The 21,816-nt window shown below is 42.3% G+C and overlaps 1 protein-coding gene across 1 annotated transcript; it reads left to right on the plus strand.

Moving 5' to 3' along the window:
* The first annotated feature begins 612 nt into the window (after positions 1–612).
* Positions 613–19,575, plus strand: LOC115462391 (NADH dehydrogenase [ubiquinone] 1 beta subcomplex subunit 11, mitochondrial-like). Its single transcript, XM_030192399.1, has 2 exons — positions 613–863; positions 19,441–19,575. Exons 1-2 carry the CDS (start codon positions 699–701, stop codon positions 19,573–19,575), a joined length of 300 nt encoding a protein of 99 aa, XP_030048259.1. The 5' UTR covers positions 613–698.
* The last annotated feature ends 2,241 nt before the right edge of the window (positions 19,576–21,816 follow it).

Consider the following 21,816-nt stretch of genomic DNA (forward strand, 5'->3'; position numbering starts at 1 on the left):
GGATTTTTTTTTTACATTTATGCTACACATTATCCCAAACAAAGTTAGGTTCAATGTGGCTTATATTTGAAAATACAGTGAGACAGAATAATAGAATTCAGTTATATAATGGGAACAAATAGATGGATATGTTTGAAACATTTAACAAAGTTGAGATTAGCATATATGCTTAACTGGGCATTTAAAATTTTGTTCTTTAATGATACCGCATGTTCAGAAATCTATAGCCATTAGTATAGGTAGTTATTCAAAGATTATCACATGCACACACCAGAACAGGCATCCATCACATTGCAAAAGTAAACAACAACTTCTACAGAGTACATCCAAAATTTAATTTTTATTTCAGTTCTATATTCCAAAAATCCAGACAGTAGATGTACAGATCCGTATGCTGCACAAGCTGGCATGTTTGAAAAATAGTGAGCGTAATTTAAATTAAAAAAAAAAAAGTTACCAGCTGCTCATAGGTTTACTTGCTTTATTTTGAGTGTACGGGGATGACGCCTGCGCTGGGAAGGGGAAACTTAGATTGACCTAATTGGCTTCAACGTTATGACGTCACTTGGTGTCCTGTCTATTAAACGTCCTTGGCTCGACCAGTGAGAGACAGTTTCCGGTGTCGGGATCGAGGCTTGGTTATTACTTTCAGTCAGTTTCTGGTCTCGTCCTTAAAAGGACGCTCGGTGCCGGGGGCCATGGCGTTTCGGAGGTTTGGTTCGCTGTTACCGGTTGCATTACGCGCTCTCCCTGGTGTGCGCTATCGCTCCTCTGTTGCCGCCACCACCCTCCCCGGGCAGAAGGTGCAGGATGTGGTGCCTGTCCACCATGGGGAAGAGGAGGAGGTCAACCTATTTGAGAAGGTGAGCGGAGGCTCAGAAGAGTATAACGCTGCCCTATTAAAATCTATTTTTTGCTACGTTATTTGCAACACTACGGCTATCCAAAATAATATCTGCACCGCTCTCAAGTTTCCACAACACTATTACTGCCTGTTGTAACTGTCTGTCCACAGATAGTAAGTGCAGTGGAGGCAGCACTGCAGATAAATAAATCCAAATACGCGTGATGGATTGTGGCACAGATTCCATTATTTCTGCTGATATTCAGCGCAAATGTGGTGCCCACACATTTGCGCAAAAATTATTTTGCACAGTGGGGCTAAGGCAGTAAGCCACGCATGGATGTTTTGAGTATGACATCTGTAATGAATGTAATATGGAGCTATATAGAAAGCGTGCAGAACTTATACGCTTATCGGTGGATCCTGCTGGACGCATGCATTACAAAGGTTTTCTAATGCATCTTGTGCTGTCTTTGGAACAAAAATGAAAGTGGCGGCAGCCACAAGGAGGTTTAATTGACAGGAGCATGCTTGGACTATTATCTGGCCTGAAGCCAGTAGGCGGAGCTTGCCACTATATTGAGCCACCCAAAGTAATAGGAAATGCTTATTAGAAATAAGGACTGCCTACACGTGTCTTGGCATGGACCAGTAGTTTACTTTGAGCGTATCAAGATGGCAGCTATGGCCTCGGCGTGTGATGTCATCTGTCAGTTAAACCTCCTTGGTCAGCACACATCAGTGCTTGTTCTTCTTATAAATATCAGCCTTACAAAACATATATGCAGAAGAACAGGCGCTGATGTGCGTTTACACTTTTTTTTTTGTTCTGTCATGTGTACAAACGCTGTTAATTCCAGTCAGTCTTTTAAACTTCAAGTATTTCTTTCTGGAAGACAGAGAAAGACATAACTGGCAGTTAATTTTAAAAACTGACATTAAATCCTCTCTACTCGCTGCCCCGCACCTGGCGAAAAACGTTTTGTGCTGCCTGCATGTCAGAAACTACTGGTCTCTTCTCTGCATTGCCATGGAATAATTAATGGCCTCGTTACTGTACGTTTTAAAGCAGTGTGTGGCCATGTCTTGTACTTGCGTTTAACATCTGTTCTTAACCTCTCTGAATTGCCGAACCATTAAGATGCATGTTCAGCCATTAGTAACCCTCAAGGTTAGGTTCATGGTACCTTTCTGCACTGGCCCTAGTGTGCCCACAAAATTGTGCGTTAAAAACCAAGTTGACCAGTATGCCAAGCCTAGTGTACAATTTTATGGGCACTCTGTGCAAAAAGAATTTCTCACATGAGCTAACTGTACTTAGAGGCATGTTTTCAAAGCACTTAGCCTTCCATAGTTCCATAGGTTTCTATGGAACTTTGGAAGGCTAAGTGCTTTGAAAATATGCCTCTTAGTCATGTATAGGCACCACAGCACAGTAGTTCTAAATCTGTGCTAATGATGCTATTAGATATGTTGCACAAAGATATGTGTAGAAGATCAAAAGGTTTAGCATGATGCTGGGACTTAATATAGTGTCTAAGGAGGCATAAAAAGTTCATATGTGGTCAGTGTTGGTGAGGGTTTCATGCTGGTTTCTTCCATTTACTACAAGTATGAAAGACCCACAACTTTTTTTCTGAGTTCTTTAAAGTGCATGGTTGAAAAAGACAGAACAAACTGAGGAGCAGGTGTTCTGGAACAAATAGCAAAGTGTTGAGAGATGCATGCATGTATGTGTGTGTTTGCACCCGAAGTTGCAAACACACACATCTGCTCCTGTGCTGGAATGCTTTTGTGCATAAGGATGTTTCCAATACCAATAATTCAGCTTATGTTGCAGGTGCTGATTTTACCACATGATGTGCTTGGAAAAGTGCTGTCTCATTCACTCACTAGACTGTCAGTTAAACCAGAGTATAGAACGTCACTGTGAAGACTTAGAACTCTTGAACCAAAATCTTCTTTAATGCCAAAAAAAAAAAAAAATAGATGTGTTGGACTAGAGTCTCTGCCCTGCAGAACTGGGAGTCTGTTCTCTATCAGTTCACCCTGTGTACCAGATAAGCTAGGAGATCTCAGCACTGGCTGAAGAGTGGATGATGTAAATACTTTTAAATGGTGAAATTATGATGACGTTACAAGGCTTTTGAAAGATTTAAAGAAGGTACAGTGTTAGATCCAGTTTATAACAAGTGTGCTGTAGAAAGATTTCTTTCACTTGATGGAGAGAGAATGGGCAGGCAACAACCCAGCATACACAGGAACAGCCAATAGGAAAAGTCCCACAAGGCATAGGGAATAGGAACAAGTGCTCAGGAAGAGCCTATCACAAGAGAACTGCAATTGCATCGCTTTGTAGTCCCAGCCTACTTAAAGAGCACTGAACAACAAGCACCCTGCCTCCATGAATATATGGGCAGAACACACAATATAGCTGTTGGTAATGCATACCCAAATGTTTATGTATCTTATGTGCTCTCCAATGTAAGAGTGCATTTTTTTTGCGCTTAGCCTATTTGCATACTGTTTGGTTACTGCATTGGTGAGTAAAACATTGGCATTACTGTTGTGTGAGAAAGCTGTTTGCTAAGCGTTGGTGTATGGCTCAAATTCAGGGTCTCTGCATTGGCCCCTGTGGGTAACACTGTCACTAATGTTTATCATGTTACCATAGTATCATAGTAAATGGTATCCAATAAAGGCCAGCATGGTCCATCTAGTCTGCATAGTAAGGTGTCTAGAGTTATACCTGCTTGTCCGTACAGGTTACACCTTTCTATGCCATTTTTAAAGTGTGAAAGATGTTCTCATTTTGCTTTGATTTCATCCTTTGCTATTATAGATATTCCCTATTTGCCCCCATACTTTTTTTTTTGTTTTTTGAAACCTGTCACTGTTTTTGTCTCCACGACCTCCGCCAGAAGGGCATTAGGGCATTTACCACCCTTTTTGTGAAAAAGTATATCCTGATGTTGCTTTTTCAGTTATCTCCTTGCAACTTCATTTCATGTCCTCTAGTTTTGTAGTGTTCTTGTCATTGAAAACAAGTTGCTGAGCAATATTCTTAATGTATTTAAATGTCTTTTTATATTTTCCCTGTTCCTCCTATCTTCTGCAGTACACATATTGAGTTCAAGTCTCTTCTTGTGTCTTTAGTGCGGATCCCACACCATTTTTTTGTCATCTTCCTCCAAAACTGAATACATTGTTTCAAGTGGGGCCTCACCACTGACTTGTACAGGGGCCTCATTACCTCCCTTCTGCTGGGTTCTCTCTCTGTGCAACCTAGCATCCTTCTGGCACTGGCCACCACCTTGACATCCTCCGACACCATCGCTCCAAGGTTACTCTTCTGGTTCATGCACGTCAGCTTCTCCACTATCAGATACAGCTCCTTTGGATTTTTGCACCCAAAATGCATTACTCTGCATTTTTTCACATTAAAACTAGTCTAGATCTTGAATGGCTGTGGAGAAACAAAACTAAAGTTTCGGACTGGCCTACTCAAAGTCCCGATTTAAACTCAATAGAGATGATGTGGCAGGACCTGAAATGAGCAGTTCATGCATTGAAAACCTGTGACTGTGTCTGCAAAGAAGAGTCGGCTAAAATTCTTCAACATTGATGTGAAATAATGTTATCAAATTATAGGTTGCATTTATTGCTGCTGAAGGTGGTACAACCAGTTACATTTTCACATTGGTGATATGGGTGTTGGATAACTTTGGGGTCCTTTTACTAAGGTGCGCTGAAAAATGGGCTGCTCTGGTGTAGGCGCATGTTTTGGACACGCAGATCCATTTTTCAGCGCGCCTGTAAAAAGGCCTTTTCTAATTTTTTGTTGAAAATGGATGTGCAGCAAAATAAAAATTGGCGTTTCCATTTTGGGTCTGAGACCTTACTGCCACCCATTGACTTAGCGGTAAGGTCTCACGTGGTAACCGTGCAGTAATAGTTTACGTGTGTAGAATGACAATTACTGGCCAGTTTCTGCCTCGTGCAGGAAAATAAAAATTATTTTCCGACGCACATAGCAGACGCACGTAAAAAACAAAATTACTGCCCAGGCCATGCGGTAGATGGATGGTAACTCCAAATTGACACATGTAGAACACTTGCACGTGGCTTAGTAAAAGGACCCCTTTGTTTCTTAAACAAATGAAGTAATAATGTAAAAACTGTGTTAAGTTTATTCGGGTTCCCTTTATCTAATCTTCCATTTTGTTTAAAGGTAAGAAATCATTCAGAATGACATGTATGCAATGATGGGGGAAATCAGGAATGGGGGGGGGGGGGGGGGTAAACTTTTTTTACAGCACTGTATGAACTTTCTCAGTCATATGCAGTTCTCCAGATTTTTTTTTCCATGAACATGGAACCAAAATGTTTAGCATTTCTGCGTTTTCCTAATCTCAGCACCTTTTGAATCTTGCAATTCCACCTTTGACTTTCCTCCTCTCCCCAATGTCTCTTAAACAACCTTGCCACCTGACTTTACAGTTGTAGTAATTTTTTCTTCTGCATGAACTTTGCCATTCTAATTTTCTTTGTTTTATCTGGCATTCTTTTCTTTGTTATTTTTGTGATCTTCTGTGTTTGTAAACAGTAACTTTAGGCCTTTATTTCTTCATTGGCTGCTTTTTTGGAGAACCATATCAGTTTCCTTTTTCCTGTTGCTTTTATTTACTTTCCATACATAAAGATATGTTGCTCATTTTATAATGCTTTTCAGTTTAGCCCACAATATTTCCATTTCCTTTCTGGCTCCTCCTTCAGGTACTTCTTCATTTTGCTGAAATCGGTGCTTTAAAGTCCAGGATTCTGAGTTTGGTGTGTGTCTGTCTGGACTCTGCTTTAACTTGTATATAAAACATCATGTGATTATCACGTCCACACAAGTGGGTACCCATCCAGACATTAGATCAGGGGTGCCCAACCTCATCCCTCACCTGGTTGGGTTTTCAGGATTTCCCACAATGAATATGGATGAGATCCATTATGCACAAGATCTATTTGCATATACTGACTCCATTGTATGCAGATTCATTGACACTCTAAACTATTTGACAGTTATGCTTTTTAATACCTGTAAATACCTATCTAAATCAAATTTAATTCATTTGTGAATAAAGTTCTCAGTACATCCCCACAGTTTCCCACTGGGATATTATGGTTATTTGATGATTTATCATTGCACTCTGAATCCAAATGCCATGTATATACTGAAAATACTTTAAAAAAGTACTTATCTTATAATGTCATCCATGGTTGCAGTTTCCTTGATGTTCCAAAACAGTTAACTCTGAGAAATATATATATATGCATATTCATTAGGGATACCCTGAAAACCTGGCTGGATTGTGACCCTCAAGGACCAAGGTTGGACACTCCTGTATTTTTGATATACTTTCTCCACTCATGAGTACTAGATCCAGCATGAAATGCTCACCTAGTGTAGTGCTTCTCAACCCATTCCTTGAGGCACACCCAGACCCATCAGGTTTTCAGGATATTCACAACGAATATAGCAATGTCATGAACATTCATTGTGAATATCCTGAAAACCTGCTGGGACTAGGTGTGCCTCAAGGACTGGGTTGGGACGCACTGCACTAATGGGTTCCACCACTATTTGTCTGAAGAAATCTCCTTGTAAGGCATCCATAATCTTTCTGGTTTTCCCCAGATTTGCACATGAGATACTCCTATCCACATCTGGTAGATTCAGATTGCCCAATATCGTCATAAAAGTGGGAATGAAGGGAGAGATGATGTCATTGACCAGATTCCTGACTAGTTCTGTTTAAGTCTGAGGTCTGTAGACTGCATCTGTGAGGATGGAAGTGCTAGCTTCGCTTCTGTTTCAAAGACTATCGACAGCACCTTCTTTTCCCCCCCAAACTCCTTGCATTTCAGCTACTTAATATTGATCTTTGCATAACTGTTTTCCCCCCCTTTCTGCGCCTTTTGTCCTAAATAGATTATACTATCCAAAAAATACTGGGTAAAGGTATCCTAATATAGCTGTAAAATTTACTTAATATATATCTCACCAGTCACAGCTATGTGCACTTACATTTTTTAAATTAATATTATTGTTGTAACGTACATAAAAAAATATCCTCCTACTTCCATTCAGCTTCTCAAACATACTCCACTCTTAACACTCGTACATCACTGTTAAAAAAACCTTACATAAATTTAACATCAAGTGTAATCAACAAATGCTGTAACATCATTTAGAATGAATCATCTCATTAGAGACCCAACTGGCTGAAAACTGGAAAAAAAAGTTATGTTGCAATAAAAGCAAACTGTCCAACAGTGCTCCTGCATACAAGAAATAGTTCACTGGGATGTATATTCTGTTTTCAATGTGTTACCACTTCCTTTTTGTATATCTGTATTCTTGTAAGCAGTCGGGTAATTATGGAAAATCCCACTGTCGGTATCACAAACTGCATACACTGTATCCCTCACATGGGACTACACCGATTCGCCTCTCCTTGAAGGGTTTCTCTAACTGCCGGCGTCGTGTCTCCAATGAATTATTATAGCATTCATAAAGTCGTGCAGTTCTTCAAGTCGTCATGATATTTCTGATATCCCACATAGCTCATCTATGACCCTACAAGGTGCCGTGTTTCAGTCAAAGAGAGCGTCTTCAGGAGTCTCTGTTGTTCAAAATACAATTGTTAAATCAGTGATCACCTACCACATTCATACACATATTTAAATGTCTTAAATATCTAAACCTACATACTCAAAAAGTATTACTGACCTAAACGAGTGTCCAGGAAACCAAAGCAGAGTCCATTGACGGGCTGAACGCTTAAAAACGTCCACACATGCGCATACCAGCATGGCGGGAAAAATCCATTTAAATACCCTACCTATCACATGATTGTCCATTCTGTTTCTCTATTTAACCCACAGCGTTCCATTGAAATATCATGCGCTGTTCTTTCCTCACTAACATCAATGGAACATTGCCCCCCCCCACCCCCCCGGGTGCAGACACCGTCTGCAGGACTACAAACTTTAATTCTTGTATCTTATGACCTCTATGAGGCCAGTGAGAAATGAGGGGAGCCTCCATGCGCTGCAACAGTATGTTGCTTAAATGCTCTGCAATACGAGTGTTAATCTTGCGTGCCGTCTGACCAATGTACCATAAACTGTACCATAAACTGTGATCCCATAAATGCATCTGGCCAAATTACAATCGGTCTGGCAATGCAAATGGAACACCTGTCCCTGCGTGTGGGGGATGACCACATCCTTAGTTTGAAAAATATGTTTGCAGTAAACACACCTTTCACATCTGTAATAACCCCTCATATCTTGGGTGTCTTATCCATGTGGTCTGGAATCCCTAATATGGGACTTCAGACTTCCCCTAAATTTCAGCCTCTGGTGAAGGCAAACATGGGCAATTGATGAAATTGTGGGTGTATAGTCAAAGTTGCTCAATGTTTTCTAACAATTTGTACAGTAGAAGTCTATGCATATGTGTATGGTAACACACAAGTGAGATGGGGAAGGGGACTTGGCGGATGGTTGACTAAACCATTCTGGCTGCGCATTAAATTCTCGTTTAGCCACTTTCCGCAAAATTAGATGGATACCCTCTCTGCTTGAATCAGGTCACCATTGATTCCACCTGTTGCTGATAAACCCGGCGAGAACTGCATAATCTGCGCACCGTAGAAGCTGACAACTCAGGATACTATTTTTTAAAATTCTGTGGATGATGGCTCCATCTCCCTTACCTCACTTCATTCTCACAACCTTCCTTCAACACCTGCCACCATTTCTTCCTTTTCTGAAATCACAGAAGAAGAAACTACGTATGTTCTCCCCCCCCCCTTGAACTCACTACTTATTCCTCTGATCCCATTTCCACCCATCTAATCAGCTAATAAAATAAGGAAAATAGTTAAAAAAAAAAAAAACTAAAAGGATTGACTGCTTCTTGGAGCAACTGGACCAGGAACCGACGAAAGGGGAGCCATTTTGGATCTGGTCCTTGGTGGCATGCAGGGCATAGTACGAGAAGTGTTGGGTCCCCTGGAAAACAGTGATCATAACATGATGAAGTTTGAGCTACAATCTGGGATGAACCCGCAAAAGAAATCTACTGTAGCTGTATTTAATTTTCAAAAGGGTGATTATAATAAAATGAGGAAAATGGTTAGAAACTAAAAGGATCAGCTGCTAAGGTTAGGACACTAAATCAGGCATGGATGTTACTCAAAAATACGATCTTGGAAGCCTATTCCAGATTCATTCCACGTATTTGCAAAGGTGGAAAGAAGAGAAAATGTCAGCCAGTGTGGTTAAAAGGTGAAGTAAAAGAGGCCATTACAGGCAAAAGATTGTCCTTCAAAGAATAGCTGAAGAACCCAAACGAAGAAAATAAGAAGCAACATAAACACTTGCAAGTCAGATGCAAAGCATTAATAAAAGAAGGCTAAAAGAGACTATAAAGAGAAACTTGCCGCAGAGGATAAAACTCACAGTAGCAACTTTTTCAGGTACATCAGAAGCAGAAAGCCTGCGAGGGAATCCGTGAGACTGTTAGATCACAACGGAACAAAAGGGGTGCTCAGGTAGGACAAGGCCATAGTGGAGAAACTGAATGAATTCTTTGCTTCTGTCTTTACGGAAGAAGATGCAAGAGATCTGGCTGTACTGGAACTGGTTTTCAAGAGTGATGCAGAGGAACTGAATGAAATCTCAGTGTACCTGGAAGATTTACTGAGCCAAATTGACAAATTAAAGAGTAGTAAATCACCTGGACCAGATGGCATACGTCCAAGGGTACTCAAAGAACTAAAGCATGAAATTGCTGATCTGCTGTTAGTAATATGTAACCTGTCTTTAAAATTGTCCGTAGTACCTGAAGATTGGAGGGTGGCCAATGAGATGCCGATTTTTAAAAAGAGTTCTAGGGGTGATCTGGGAAATTATAGACCGGCAAGCCTGATGTTGGTGCCGGGCAAAACAGTGGAAACTATTATAAAGAATAAAATTACAGAACACACAGACAAACATGGTTTAATGGGACAGTGTCAGCATGGGTTCAGCCAAGGGAAATGTTGCCTCACTAATTTGCTTTATTTCTTTGAAGGCGTGGATAAAGGTGAGCCGGTTGATATAGAGGCATATTTTCAAAGCACTTAGCCTTCCAAAGTTCCATAGAAACCTATGGAACTTTAGAAGGCTAAGTGCTTTGAAAATATGCCTCATAGTGTATTTAGATTTTCAGAAAACTTTTGATAAAATTCCTCATGAGAGACTCCTGAGAAAATTAGTCATGGGATAGGAGGCAAGATTCTGGTGTGGATTAGCAATTGGTTATTGGACAGAAAACAGAGGTTAGGGTTAAATGGTCATTTCTCTCAATGGAAGAAGGTGAACAGTGGAGTGCCTCGGGGATCTGTACTGGGATCGGTACTATTTAACATATTTTTAAATGATATGGAAATCGGAATGATGAGTGAGGTGATCAGGTTTGCAGATGATACAAAACTACTTTAAAACAAATAGGAGGAAATATTTTTTTCACTCAACAAATAGTTAAGCTCTGGAATTCTTTTGCTGGAGGAAGTGGTAACAGCATTTAGCATATCTGGGTTTAAAAAAGGTTTGGTCAAATTCCTGGAGGAAAAGTCCATAGTTTGCTATTGAGACAGACATGGGAAGCAACTGCTTGCCCTGGGATTTGTAGTATGGAGTTTTGCCATGATTTGGGTTTCTGCCAGGTACAGTGGTGGAAATAAGTATTTGATCCCTTGCTGATTTTGTAAGTTTGCCCACTGACAAAGACATGAGCAGCCCATAATTGAAGGGTAGGTTATTGGTAACAGTGAGAGATAGCACATCACAAATTAAATCCGGAAAATCACATTGTGGAAAGTATATGAATTTATTTGCATTCTGCAGAGGGAAATAAGTATTTAATCCCTCTGGCAAACAAGACCTAATACTTGGTGGCAAAACCCTTGTTGGCAAGCACAGCGGTCAGACGTCTTCTGTAGTTGATGATGAGGTTTGCACACATGTCAGGAGGAATTTTGGTCCACTCCTCTTTGCAGATCATCTCTAAATCATTAAGAGTTCTGGGCTGTCGCTTGGCAACTCGCAGCTTCAGCTCCCTCCATAAGTTTTCAATGGGATTAAGGTCTGGTGACTGGCTAGGCCACTCCATGACCCTAATGTGCTTCTTCCTGAGCCACTCCTTTGTTGCCTTGGCTGTATGTTTTGGGTCATTGTCGTGCTGGAAGACCCAGCCACGACCCATTTTTAAGGCCCTGGCGGAGGGAAGGAGGTTGTCACTCAGAATTGTACGGTACATGGCCCCATCCATTCTCCCATTGATGCGGTGAAGTAGTCCTGTGCCCTTAGCAGAGAAACACCCCCAAAACATAACATTTCCACCTCCATGCTTGACAGTGGGGACGGTGTTCTTTGGGTCATAGGCAGCATTTCTCTTCCTCCAAACACGGCGAGTTGAGTTCATGCCAAAGAGCTCAATTTTTGTCTCATCTGACCACAGCACCTTCTCCCAATCACTCTCGGCATCATCCAGGTGTTCACTGGCAAACTTCAGACGGGCCGTCACATGTGCCTTCCGGAGCAGGGGGACCTTGCGGGCACTGCAGGATTGCAATCCGTTATGTCGTAATGTGTTACCAATGGTTTTCGTGGTGACAGTGGTCCCAGCTGCCTTGAGATCATTGACAAGTTCCCCCCTTGTAGTTGTAGGCTGATTTCTAACCTTCCTCATGATCAAGGATACCCCACGAGGTGAGATTTTGCGTGGAGCCCCAGATCTTTGTCGATTGACAGTCATTTTGTACTTCTTCCATTTTCTTACTATGGCACCAACAGTTGTCTCCTTCTTGCCCAGCGTCTTACTGATGGTTTTGTAGCCCATTCCAGCCTTGTGCAGGTGTATGATCTTGTCCCTGACATCCTTAGACAGCTCCTTGCTCTTGGCCATTTTGTAGAGGTTAGAGTCTGACTGATTCACTGAGTCTGTGGACAGGTGTCTTTCATACAGGTGACCATTGCCGACAGCTGTCTGTCATGCAGGTAACGAGTTGATTTGGAGCATCTACCTGGTCTGTAGGGGCCAGATCTCTTACTGGTTGGTGGGGGATCAAATACTTATTTCCCTCTGCAGAATGCAAATAAATTCATATACTTTCCACAATGTGATTTTCCGGATTTAATTTGTGATGTGCTATCTCTCACTGTTACCAATAACCTACCCTTCAATTATGGGCTGCTCATGTCTTTGTCAGTGGGCAAACTTACAAAATCAGCAAGGGATCAAATACTTATTTCCACCACTGTACTTGTGACCTGGCTTGGCCACTGTTTGGGAAACAGGATACTGGGCTAGATGGACCGTTGGTCTGATCTAATATGACTACTCTTATGTTTTATGCTATAGCTCCCTTCCTCTCATCCCTTCTGTCTGTCAAATCCACAGTGTGTCACTTTCCACTGTATCTGTTCCTGATGTCTTCAAAACATACTGTGATTATACCACACCTCCAAACCTACACTGGATCCTGTATACCTTTCTCAATATCAACCCATTTCCCCTCTCCTTTTTATCTAAATTACTTAATCATACTATTTATCACCACTGGATTGATTCTTTCTTAAGCTATTCACTGATCCACTACAGTCTGACTTTCATGTGCACATTCTACAGAAACTATCCTTGCCAAAGTCTCCAGTGACCTGTTCCTAGTCAGATCCTTTACTCTGTCTTCATCCTTCTTGCCATCTATCTGCTGCTTTTGACACACTTGATCACCACTTATGCTGCCATCACTTGATAGGGCTCTGTTTGTTTATCTTGATTTTCTTATCTTTCCTATTATGCTTTTAGTGTATGATCCACAAACCCACAAATTCAATGCCAAAGCCCAGACATGACCTGGCATTGAATTTCTGGGCATAGCAGGTGGCCAAACAGGTAGAAAAGGCGATGGTCAAAGCCGGAAGGATGCTCGGGTGCATAGGGAGAAGAATGGCAAGCAGAAGAAAAGAGGTGATAGTGCCCTTGTATAAGTCTCTGGTGAGGCCCCATTTAGAATACTGTGTGCAATTCTGGAGACTACATTTACAAAAAGATATAAACAGGATGGAGTCGGTCTAGAGGGCGGCTACAGAATTGGTCAGCGGTCTGTCGCAAAGTGTATGGGAACAGACTTAGGATTCTCAATATGTATACATTAGAAGCAAGGTGGGAGAGAGGGGATATGTTAGAGACAATTAAATACTTCTGTGGCATTAATATACAGGAGGTAGAAGGAAAACTCCGGAATGAGGAGGCATGGGATGACGTTAAGAGGTGTTAGGCTCAGGAGTAATCTAAGGAAGTACTTTTTCAAGGAAAGGGTGGTGGATGTGTGGAGTCGAGGACTGCATCTGAATTTAAGAAAGCATGGGACAGGCTTGTGGGTTCTCCTAGGGAGAGGAGAAGATAGTGGTTGATGTGGATGGGCAGACCGGATGGGCCATTTGGCTCTTATCTGCAGTAATGTTTTGTTTTAAAAAAAATATTTTTATTGAAAATTTTTAAATCGCATCAATAAGCAAGAACAGGTAGCAATCAAAATGATACAAATTGCAATGATATCGGTAACATAATATCCCATCATCTCCCTCCTCCCCTCCCATCCCATATTCCCAAAACATTACTCCACTAGATGGTTAGTCCTCTGTAGTTAGAAAATCACCTGATGTCTTGCGAATATCATTTAGGTGGTATTATCAATCTTGGCGCATCAAGGTCTATCCCAGAGCGGGATCTCCAGGTGGCATATTTGTCCCATTGTTTATGGAACTGTACGATTTGCACTGTACAGTTTAGACATCTGATATAGATAATTCATTTTGTAAGTTACTTTTAGCACTGGGGGTGACAGTGGGTTTCTCCAAGCTGCTGCCAGTACAATTTTTCCCGTTGCTAGCAGGGTCAGTGCCAAACGATGTGTCTCCGGCTGGACCCCCGGTGGATGAAAGTACAGAAGACAAGATTCCACTGTCAACGGATACCGCACTCCCGTAATTTGAGCCAGCAAGACCACCACCTCGGACCAATAGGTCTTTATCTTTCGGCAAGTCCACCAAATGTGGAGCATGTCACCCTTCTCAGAACAGCCCCTCCAGCAATATACCCCTTCCTTGTTTGTACATTTTTGCTATTCTATACGAGGTGAAATACCAACGATACAATATTTTGTATCCATTTTCTATCAGTGAGCTAGAGACAGAAACTTTCAGCGTATATCCAAAGGCCTTCTCCCATTTTTGTAAATCATATTTATTTCCCATGTCCTGCGCCCATCTCTGTGTGTACCTCAATATGGCGGTATGTTGGGCCAGGAGCGCTGCATATAACCATGATGTATAACCCCTGGCATTCCCACCCTGGAGTGCAGTCTCCATCATCGTGTCATCTAAAGTCAGTTCATCTTTAGCTCTACGGAGTACATAGTCTTGTATCTGCCTATAGTTAAACATATGGTGGGATGGTAAACCATACTCTTCCTGGAGATCTAAAAATGGTATCACTTTCCCCTCCTCCCAAATCTGTCCCAATTGTGACAAGCCCCTTCGTTCCCAGCTTTTATAGACTGCCTTCTCTATCCCGAGGGGAAAACCTGGGGCGGCTCGTATGGCTGTCTGTCTAAAGTATGTACTGTTGGGAAGGAGCCTTAGGCGTATATCATAACAGGTTTGTAGAGGAAACAGTATAGCAGGAGGGGCCGTCTTAATATAATGTAATAGCTGTCTATGGGGCAACCACAATAGGGATCCCAACTGATGTGTGCCTAGCCAGTGTCTCTACTACTACTATTACTACTATTTAGCATTTCTATAGCGCTTCAAGGTGTACACAGCTCAATTTGGACCCAAGATTTGGTGGTTCCAGCGACCCACTCCACCAAGAAGCGTAGCTGTGCCGCTTGGAAATACAAAAGAAAATTAGGGACCCCCATACCTCCCCGTTTTTTTGGCTGATATAAGATCTCTGCACCCGCGGCGGCTTATGCCTCCAAATGTATGCAAAAACTTTACGGTTGAGCTGGCGAAAAAAGTGTTTGGGCACTGGTAATGGCAATGCTAAGAATAAATATAGTAGCTTTGGCAAGACCATTTTTATAGCTGATATTCTACCCAACCATTAGAGTTCCAAACCTTCCCATTTATCTAAATCCTGAAATATTTCCTTTATCTTTGGAGGAAGATTAGCTTCATAGAGGGCATGGAGCGATGATGTAAGAGTAATACCCAAATAGTGCAATGACTTATTTCACCATCGAAAAGGGTATAATTGACAGATGTACTGCCAGTGGCATATGGAGGCCCAAGGCTTCGGATTTGTCCATATTAATCCGGAAACCCGAAACTCTTCCGTAGCTCTGTATGGTCCGCATTGCTGCTTGCAATGATCATACTGGCTCCGTCAGGGTCAATAAAATATCATAAGCAAATAATATAACTTTGTGTGTCTCTGTTATTTGGTTATTTCCTGATGTGTTTAAACAGATACAAGATAAATGCATCAAGCAGTACAGTCCTTGGGAGGGCAGTTCTTCTGCTTCCCAGTTAAATGTTTGGTTAAGTATGGTGATCAAACATACGTTTTTTTTGGAACCCTACACAGTTAAAAATTTTTTTACAAAATTACAGACCTTTAAAGATATGGCTTAATGGGAATGAGTCAGCATGTGTTTATGGCTTATTAGATTTGATATATCGCCCCACATGAAGACATAACAGGGTGGTTTACAGTATGAATTAGGAAGAGAAAAGAGTACCATTAATAAGATGGTAAAGAGGAGAGAAAGAGAGTATCACAAGAATAGCAAGAAGCAGGTTCTTTAGTGAATTTTGAAAAGGAAAGTTCTAGTCGAAGGGTGTCTGGGAGGGATTTCCAAAGTGAAGGTGCTGTGCAACAAAATGCTCTTTGCCTGTGTAACCAGCGGTTGTTGAGGGAGCATAGTGCCCTAGCAGGCATATAGGGGGGTGATGGCTGAAGAGAAATAGGCCAGGATGCCAGTGTGTAGAATTTTGTGGGTTACCTGTTCAATATCACATTCAGTATAAGATTGGGGAAATATGGTCAAACCTTATAGTATTTGCTAATACCCTTATGAGCTGTGTCTTGTACTATCTGAGTACAACAAAGGAATGATTGTGGCAGACCAGAGTAAACCAGTGTTGCAATAATCCAGTCAAGAGAACAAGAGTGCATACAAGCAAGTCATTTGTGATCCTTCATCAAGGAAACATTTAACTGCATGAAATTGCCTGGGCACCAAGCAGGAACATTTAGCAAGGGTAAACCTTATGGGTTTATTAGGGTTTTTTGTTAAGGCATAATATGATGTGTTTGGTTTTTCAGCAGGCAATTGACCAAATGACACCTCCAAAGAGGTTGAAGGGAGGGAGAGAGAAAGGAAGATCTAAATATTAGAGCCAAACTGAAAAAAACAAGAGTAAACATGCAAAGAGAGCCAAAAAAAATAGCCAACCAGAATCACTTAAGTAAAAGCAAAGAACCCTGTCCCCCAAAACATACAAAGAGCAATAAAAATAAATGACAGGGACTCTATTGCTGAGGCTCCTCTTCTGTGTCCCAGGTTTTTACCCCCTTTTTACTCCTTAATCCCCTGATGGCGAACCTATGACACGCGTGTCAGTACTGACACGCGTAGCCATTTTCGATGACACGCGGCCGCATGTGGCCGCATACAGAGAAGCAGCGGCGTTCCTTGCTGACACCCGGGCGGATCGCCGATGCGCCCCCCCCAAGGTGCAGCGCGACCTCCCCCCCCCCCCCGGTGCATGTTTACCCGTGTGCGCTTCTATTGGCTCCCTCCGAGTCCTCCGCTCGTTCCCTCCCTGCTGCTCCCTCTGCCCCGGCTCCTGCACGGCCGTTTGACCTCACTTCCGGCCGGCGGAGCAGAGAGCAGTGGAATGCCGTGGGGGACGCATCTCTGAGGGCCCTGTGATCGCCATTACCAGCAACCACATAACCACAGCAACCATCATCCAATCTACTGTTCTGGGGTGTCGTGGATTTCTAATTGACCATCATTACTGAGATAGGTGAGGGGGAGGCTGGGAGAGGCAAGGGCATGTGCTATGGGTGCCGTTTCCCGCCATTAGAAATAGCGGCAGCCATCTTAATTTACATAAGGTGGTCAGTTAGGCTAGTTAACCCCTAATTGCCTGCAGGGCTAACAGGCTATCTATAATTCTATCTTCTGTCACTGCCCCCCTGATGGAGAACCCAAAAAATAAAAAAACAAGGTTAAGTAAAGGAAGTGGTAGTAGCAGTTGCCGACCCTTTCAAGAGACATGGACCGAGATGTATGGCATTATAGAAAAAAATGGCAGATCATTTTGCGTTCTATGTACTGAAACGGTAGTAAGCAGAACGTGGAATATAAATAGACATTTTGAAACTAATCATTCCCAGCTCCTGAAAAAAAGTGAGGATGAAAGGAAGGAATACATTTCCAGGCAGCTACACTTTTATAAGAGCCAATCTAATTCCATCCTTACATTTGTAAAAGGTTCTACAAATTTAACATCTGCAAGTTTGAGCATTGCTCACTCCATAGCTCAGCATGGAAAAGCACTCAGTGAGGGAGGATTTATTAAAGAAACTCTCCTAAGATGTGCACCAGTTCTATTTCACGATATGCAGAATAAAGATGCAATTATTAAGAGAATATCTGAGTTACCAGGAAATTTGGAGTGCCTGGATCCGATTACCAGACACTTTTAGCACCCTGAAAAATATAGCAATGGCTTTACTCACAATTTTTCCCTCTACGTACTTTTGTGAAACCTTATTCTCAGTGTTAAATAATATCAAAACCAACAAAAGAAACAGATTGAAAGATGAAGTTAGTAGCGCATGCTTGGGCTTGAAGTGTACAAAATACCAACCTTCAATTGAAGATTTAGCCAATGAAATTCAGCAACAAAAAAGTCACTAATAGGCAGATTAGTTAAAGAATTCCCCCTCCCCCTCACTTATCTTAGTTCACGGCACCCCACACAAGTTAAATAATACCAAGACCAACAAAAGAAACCGATTGACAGATGAACAAAGAAGTCACTAAGCAGGTAAGTTAAATAATTAGTTTTTGGTTTATTAAATACAGTTATATATTACAATTATACATTTTTGTTATTTAAACTATAAGTATTGTGAAATTATGGTTTTTTTTATCGAAGTGACACACCACCCGAGTTATGCTCGGTTTTTTGGCGAATTTTGACACACCAAGCTCAAAAGGTTGCCCATCACTGCCTTAATCTATTTAATTTTATTCCAATATTGCACCACTTTCAGTGGCCACGAGTGGGAGCTCTGTCCTTTGTTTCAGCAATCTGTGTTGAGGGTTTAATGTGATTATTAGGCACATTGTAGTGTAGCATTCAAAACATTACTATAGAACTCAACAAAATAGTTGAGTAGGTTTTCTATTTTTAGCTCTCTCTACATTATGATTGTAGGCATTTATTTTCCAGGTAATTAAGAATTCTTTGAGGGTACAGAAAATCAGTGTTCATCTATGTTTTTGAAACACAGTCCTATTGCCGGGTATCATCTTCGATTTTTAAACTGGTGGAATCAGATGTGTAAGTTTGTGTTACTGAGAAGTTGTCCACTCAGAAAAGGCACGAAACCCATATGATGGATACAAGATAAGCTGGGGAGAGGTGAGAGAGTACCATGAGGAGAAGTGTTTAATAAACACCAATGTCAATTTTATTTTATTTTTTAAATATTTATTGGCTAACAGCTAAAATCTGGAGCCCTAAATGTGTGTAGTGCTGAAAAGACTCAGTCACATACAGAAAGTCTGTGACAAAGCCAGGAGTTAGAATGGAGGCACAGACAGACAAAGTGACTGTCATTCTCAGCAATTCTGCAGTATCTTAAAGCTCATGGCTCTGTTTCTGTGTTTCTTCTCATTAATACTGCATTGTGCCCTTTTGCTTTCCTCTCAGCTTTCTTTGTGGATGGCAATGGCCTGCTGGGTTACTCAGTATCTCTCTCTTCCACCCCCCACTAGCCCCAGCCAGCAGCGATGGAGATTAAAATCTTCCAGGTGCAGGCAGTGAACCAGCTGGAACTGCTGATTATCAGGTGCTATAGGAGCAGAGCTAACAAGTGCAGCTAGAGCAAAAGGTCCCCACTCTCACCACCATATGCTAATTTTAATGCTCCTCTTTTTCTTAAATCCACTCGAGCCTTTCCATTATACTTGCTGCAGGTAAGAGCATAGGCAGCAGTACAGGCTTTCCTTCACACCCACCAGCCTACTACAGAACAGGCTTCCTCCACACACGTCAGCCCACCACAGAGCAGGTGCTGATACAAATTCTTCATGAACTTTAAAGGCAATTGTATGACATGCTGGTACATTCCTGCACCTTTTCACCTGTTATTTGTAGGATACATATTCTGAACCTCGTTTCCTGATAGGACTAATGTTATTGATTTTCTTTCTCCCTTCCTATCCATATGTCCCCTCCAGAACCCGGACTATCATGGCTTTAGTGAAGACCCCTTTGTGGACGTGTGGAATATGAGGATGGCCTTCTTCTTTGGCATCTCTGTCTGCATTGTCTTGGGTGCAACCTTTGTCCACTATCTACCAGAACAAGGGTAAGAGCCACTTTCATCTTGACACATTCTCCTATGGTCAGTGTGTATTAACTGACATTGTTCTTATGGTGCTGCCAGAGTAATATAGTAGATGACAGAGAGGCATATTTTCAAAGCACGTAGCCTTCCAAAGTTTGAAAATATGCCTCAGAGTCTCCTCTTAGTTAGCCCATCTTCAGCTCCTTACCTGATTATAAATTAAGCATAGCTCTCTGTTCATTCTCCACTGGTCAGGTGTCCATAAAGAAGTTGCTGCTATTGACACATCTTCCAGTATGGGAAGATGGCTTTGTTGCTGCTGCCCCCCCACCCCCCACCAAAGTAATGTTCTCATCCTTTACTGCTTTTATTTGGAATCAGCCTGTGTTGGCTTATTAAGCCATGAGCCTTCTTTCAGTGCTCGCTCTTGTTTTTTCCTTTATTTTTTAATGTCCTCCACACAATTCAGCCGAAATAGCAGCAGTCCTCGACCAGAGGCAGTGGCGCCCTCTGGTCAGCTTTGATCTCTGAAGTCTGACCTCTAGGTGTCGCTATTGCTCGATATCTAAAATTACTTTCCCCAGCCCAGGGGCTCTTGAGTCCCACTTCTACAGCATCCCCAGGCAGCCCAAGGACCAGAAGACCTGACAATAATCAAATTACTTGCCTGGTGACTGTAGCAATACAGCCTTAACCCCTGCTTCTTCTCCTTATGATGCAATTATAAATTAATCTGTTTCTCCAAGTCTGTAATTAGCAGGCTGAACAGATGGCAGGTGGCTGAGCCAACAGCGCTGCAATGCTTATAATAGCACATTCACGCTGGCAGACGGTGATTAAATATAGCTCTGTGGGTACTGTTGGGGGTCATCTTCTGACAGAGGAAGGGAGAAGGGTGCATCATAAAGCAAAGCCAGGTAATTGTCATGTGCATGGTAAGTTTGCTTGTAGCCCATTGGCTGCTTGTTTTGGAGCAGCTTTCACAGTGCAGTATTTGTGCTTTAGGGTAGTGCTTCTCAACCCAGTCCTTTGAACACAGCCAGCCAGTTTCAGATGTTAGTTTGGTTGTGAGCCCTTGAGCCCCAGCTGAGGCCTAGTAAAGGTGTTAGGCCAAGGGTGGGCCGAGCAGGCACTACACACTACCCCAGCTACCAAGCCCTGTACACACACGCAGTGACCAACTTGCACCTCCAGAAAAAGGAAGGTAGGGCAATCAGGCGAGCCTCACGGCCTATCAGGAACTCATTTACTCAGAATTCAAGCATGCGGGCCTCAAGGCCGAACCGGAACCGACTCGTATGTAGGGAGGGGAGAAAGAGACTAAACGAGGGGTCCCCCACGGGGACCGGAGCACCAGCAACACCCTCGGTGCTGATAATCAAGGAGAAAGGGAAGCATACACAGAAACACGTCAAGCAGTACCCCACTGCACACAAAGAAAGTGAGGGACTGCAAAATAAAGATACTGTAGACAGAGACCCTCAGCAGACAGGGAAGAGAAAAGTCTGCAAAACGGAGTGTGGAGCCTAACACACACCCAGCACAGAAAGGGACAGTGCTCTGTAATACAGGAGGTAGTTACAGCAAAGAAAGGACTGAACCAGTCACAAAGGGAAGACTGCAGTAAACAGACAAACTGCCAGAAGCAGAGAAACTCTGTAGGCAAAGGGTTAACCAAACTGAACACACACAGAGCAACCAGAGGCAGGGAACACTGCAGACAACCGGTTAATTGGGAGAACAATGAAAGAGTAAACAAACAACCCCCACGGAGAGAAACAAAGACTGCTACAAGGGCAGGACCTGCAAAACAGAAAACAAACACAGCACCAAGGGAACTTGGAAGGAAGGGGAAGCAAAACAAACAAACTGGAACTGGACAAGGAAGGAACTCACCACATGGCACCACAGTCAAACAGAGAGTCCCAGGTGCAGTGTAAAGAGGCAACTAGACACACGCAGGCAGCAGCCGGCAGACAGAGCAATCGAAACTGCAAGCAAGGAAAAGAGTAACAACTCCACACAAGCACAAAGCTAATAGCTCAGACAGAGCAAAGGTAAGGCTTCAGCAGAATTGGAGTAATGCCAAAGCAGGGTTATAGGGAAAGGTAACCTTAAGTAGATCAGACTGACATCAGCTCAGCCCCTGACGGCCAATCAGGAGCTGTTCCAAGCATTCCCCTGCCTGACTAGCAGAACTCTAACAGAGTCATGACTTCAGAATACCTATAATGAATATGCATGAGATAGATTTGCATGCACTGCC

This window comes from Microcaecilia unicolor, chromosome 2 (assembly GCF_901765095.1).
Source record: "Microcaecilia unicolor chromosome 2, aMicUni1.1, whole genome shotgun sequence".
In the NCBI taxonomy this organism is placed as follows: domain Eukaryota; kingdom Metazoa; phylum Chordata; class Amphibia; order Gymnophiona; family Siphonopidae; genus Microcaecilia; species Microcaecilia unicolor.

What these genes read in the sequence shown, in the direction of transcription:
- LOC115462391 (XM_030192399.1), top strand. Translation starts at nt 699, where the DNA reads ATGGCGTTTCGGAGGTTTGGTTCGCTGTTACCGGTTGCATTACGCGCT. An exon ending in AGGTCAACCTATTTGAGAAG is followed by an intron (nt 864 to 19,440) that starts GTGAGCGGAGGC and finishes TGTCCCCTCCAG; the next exon opens with AACCCGGACTATCATGGCTT.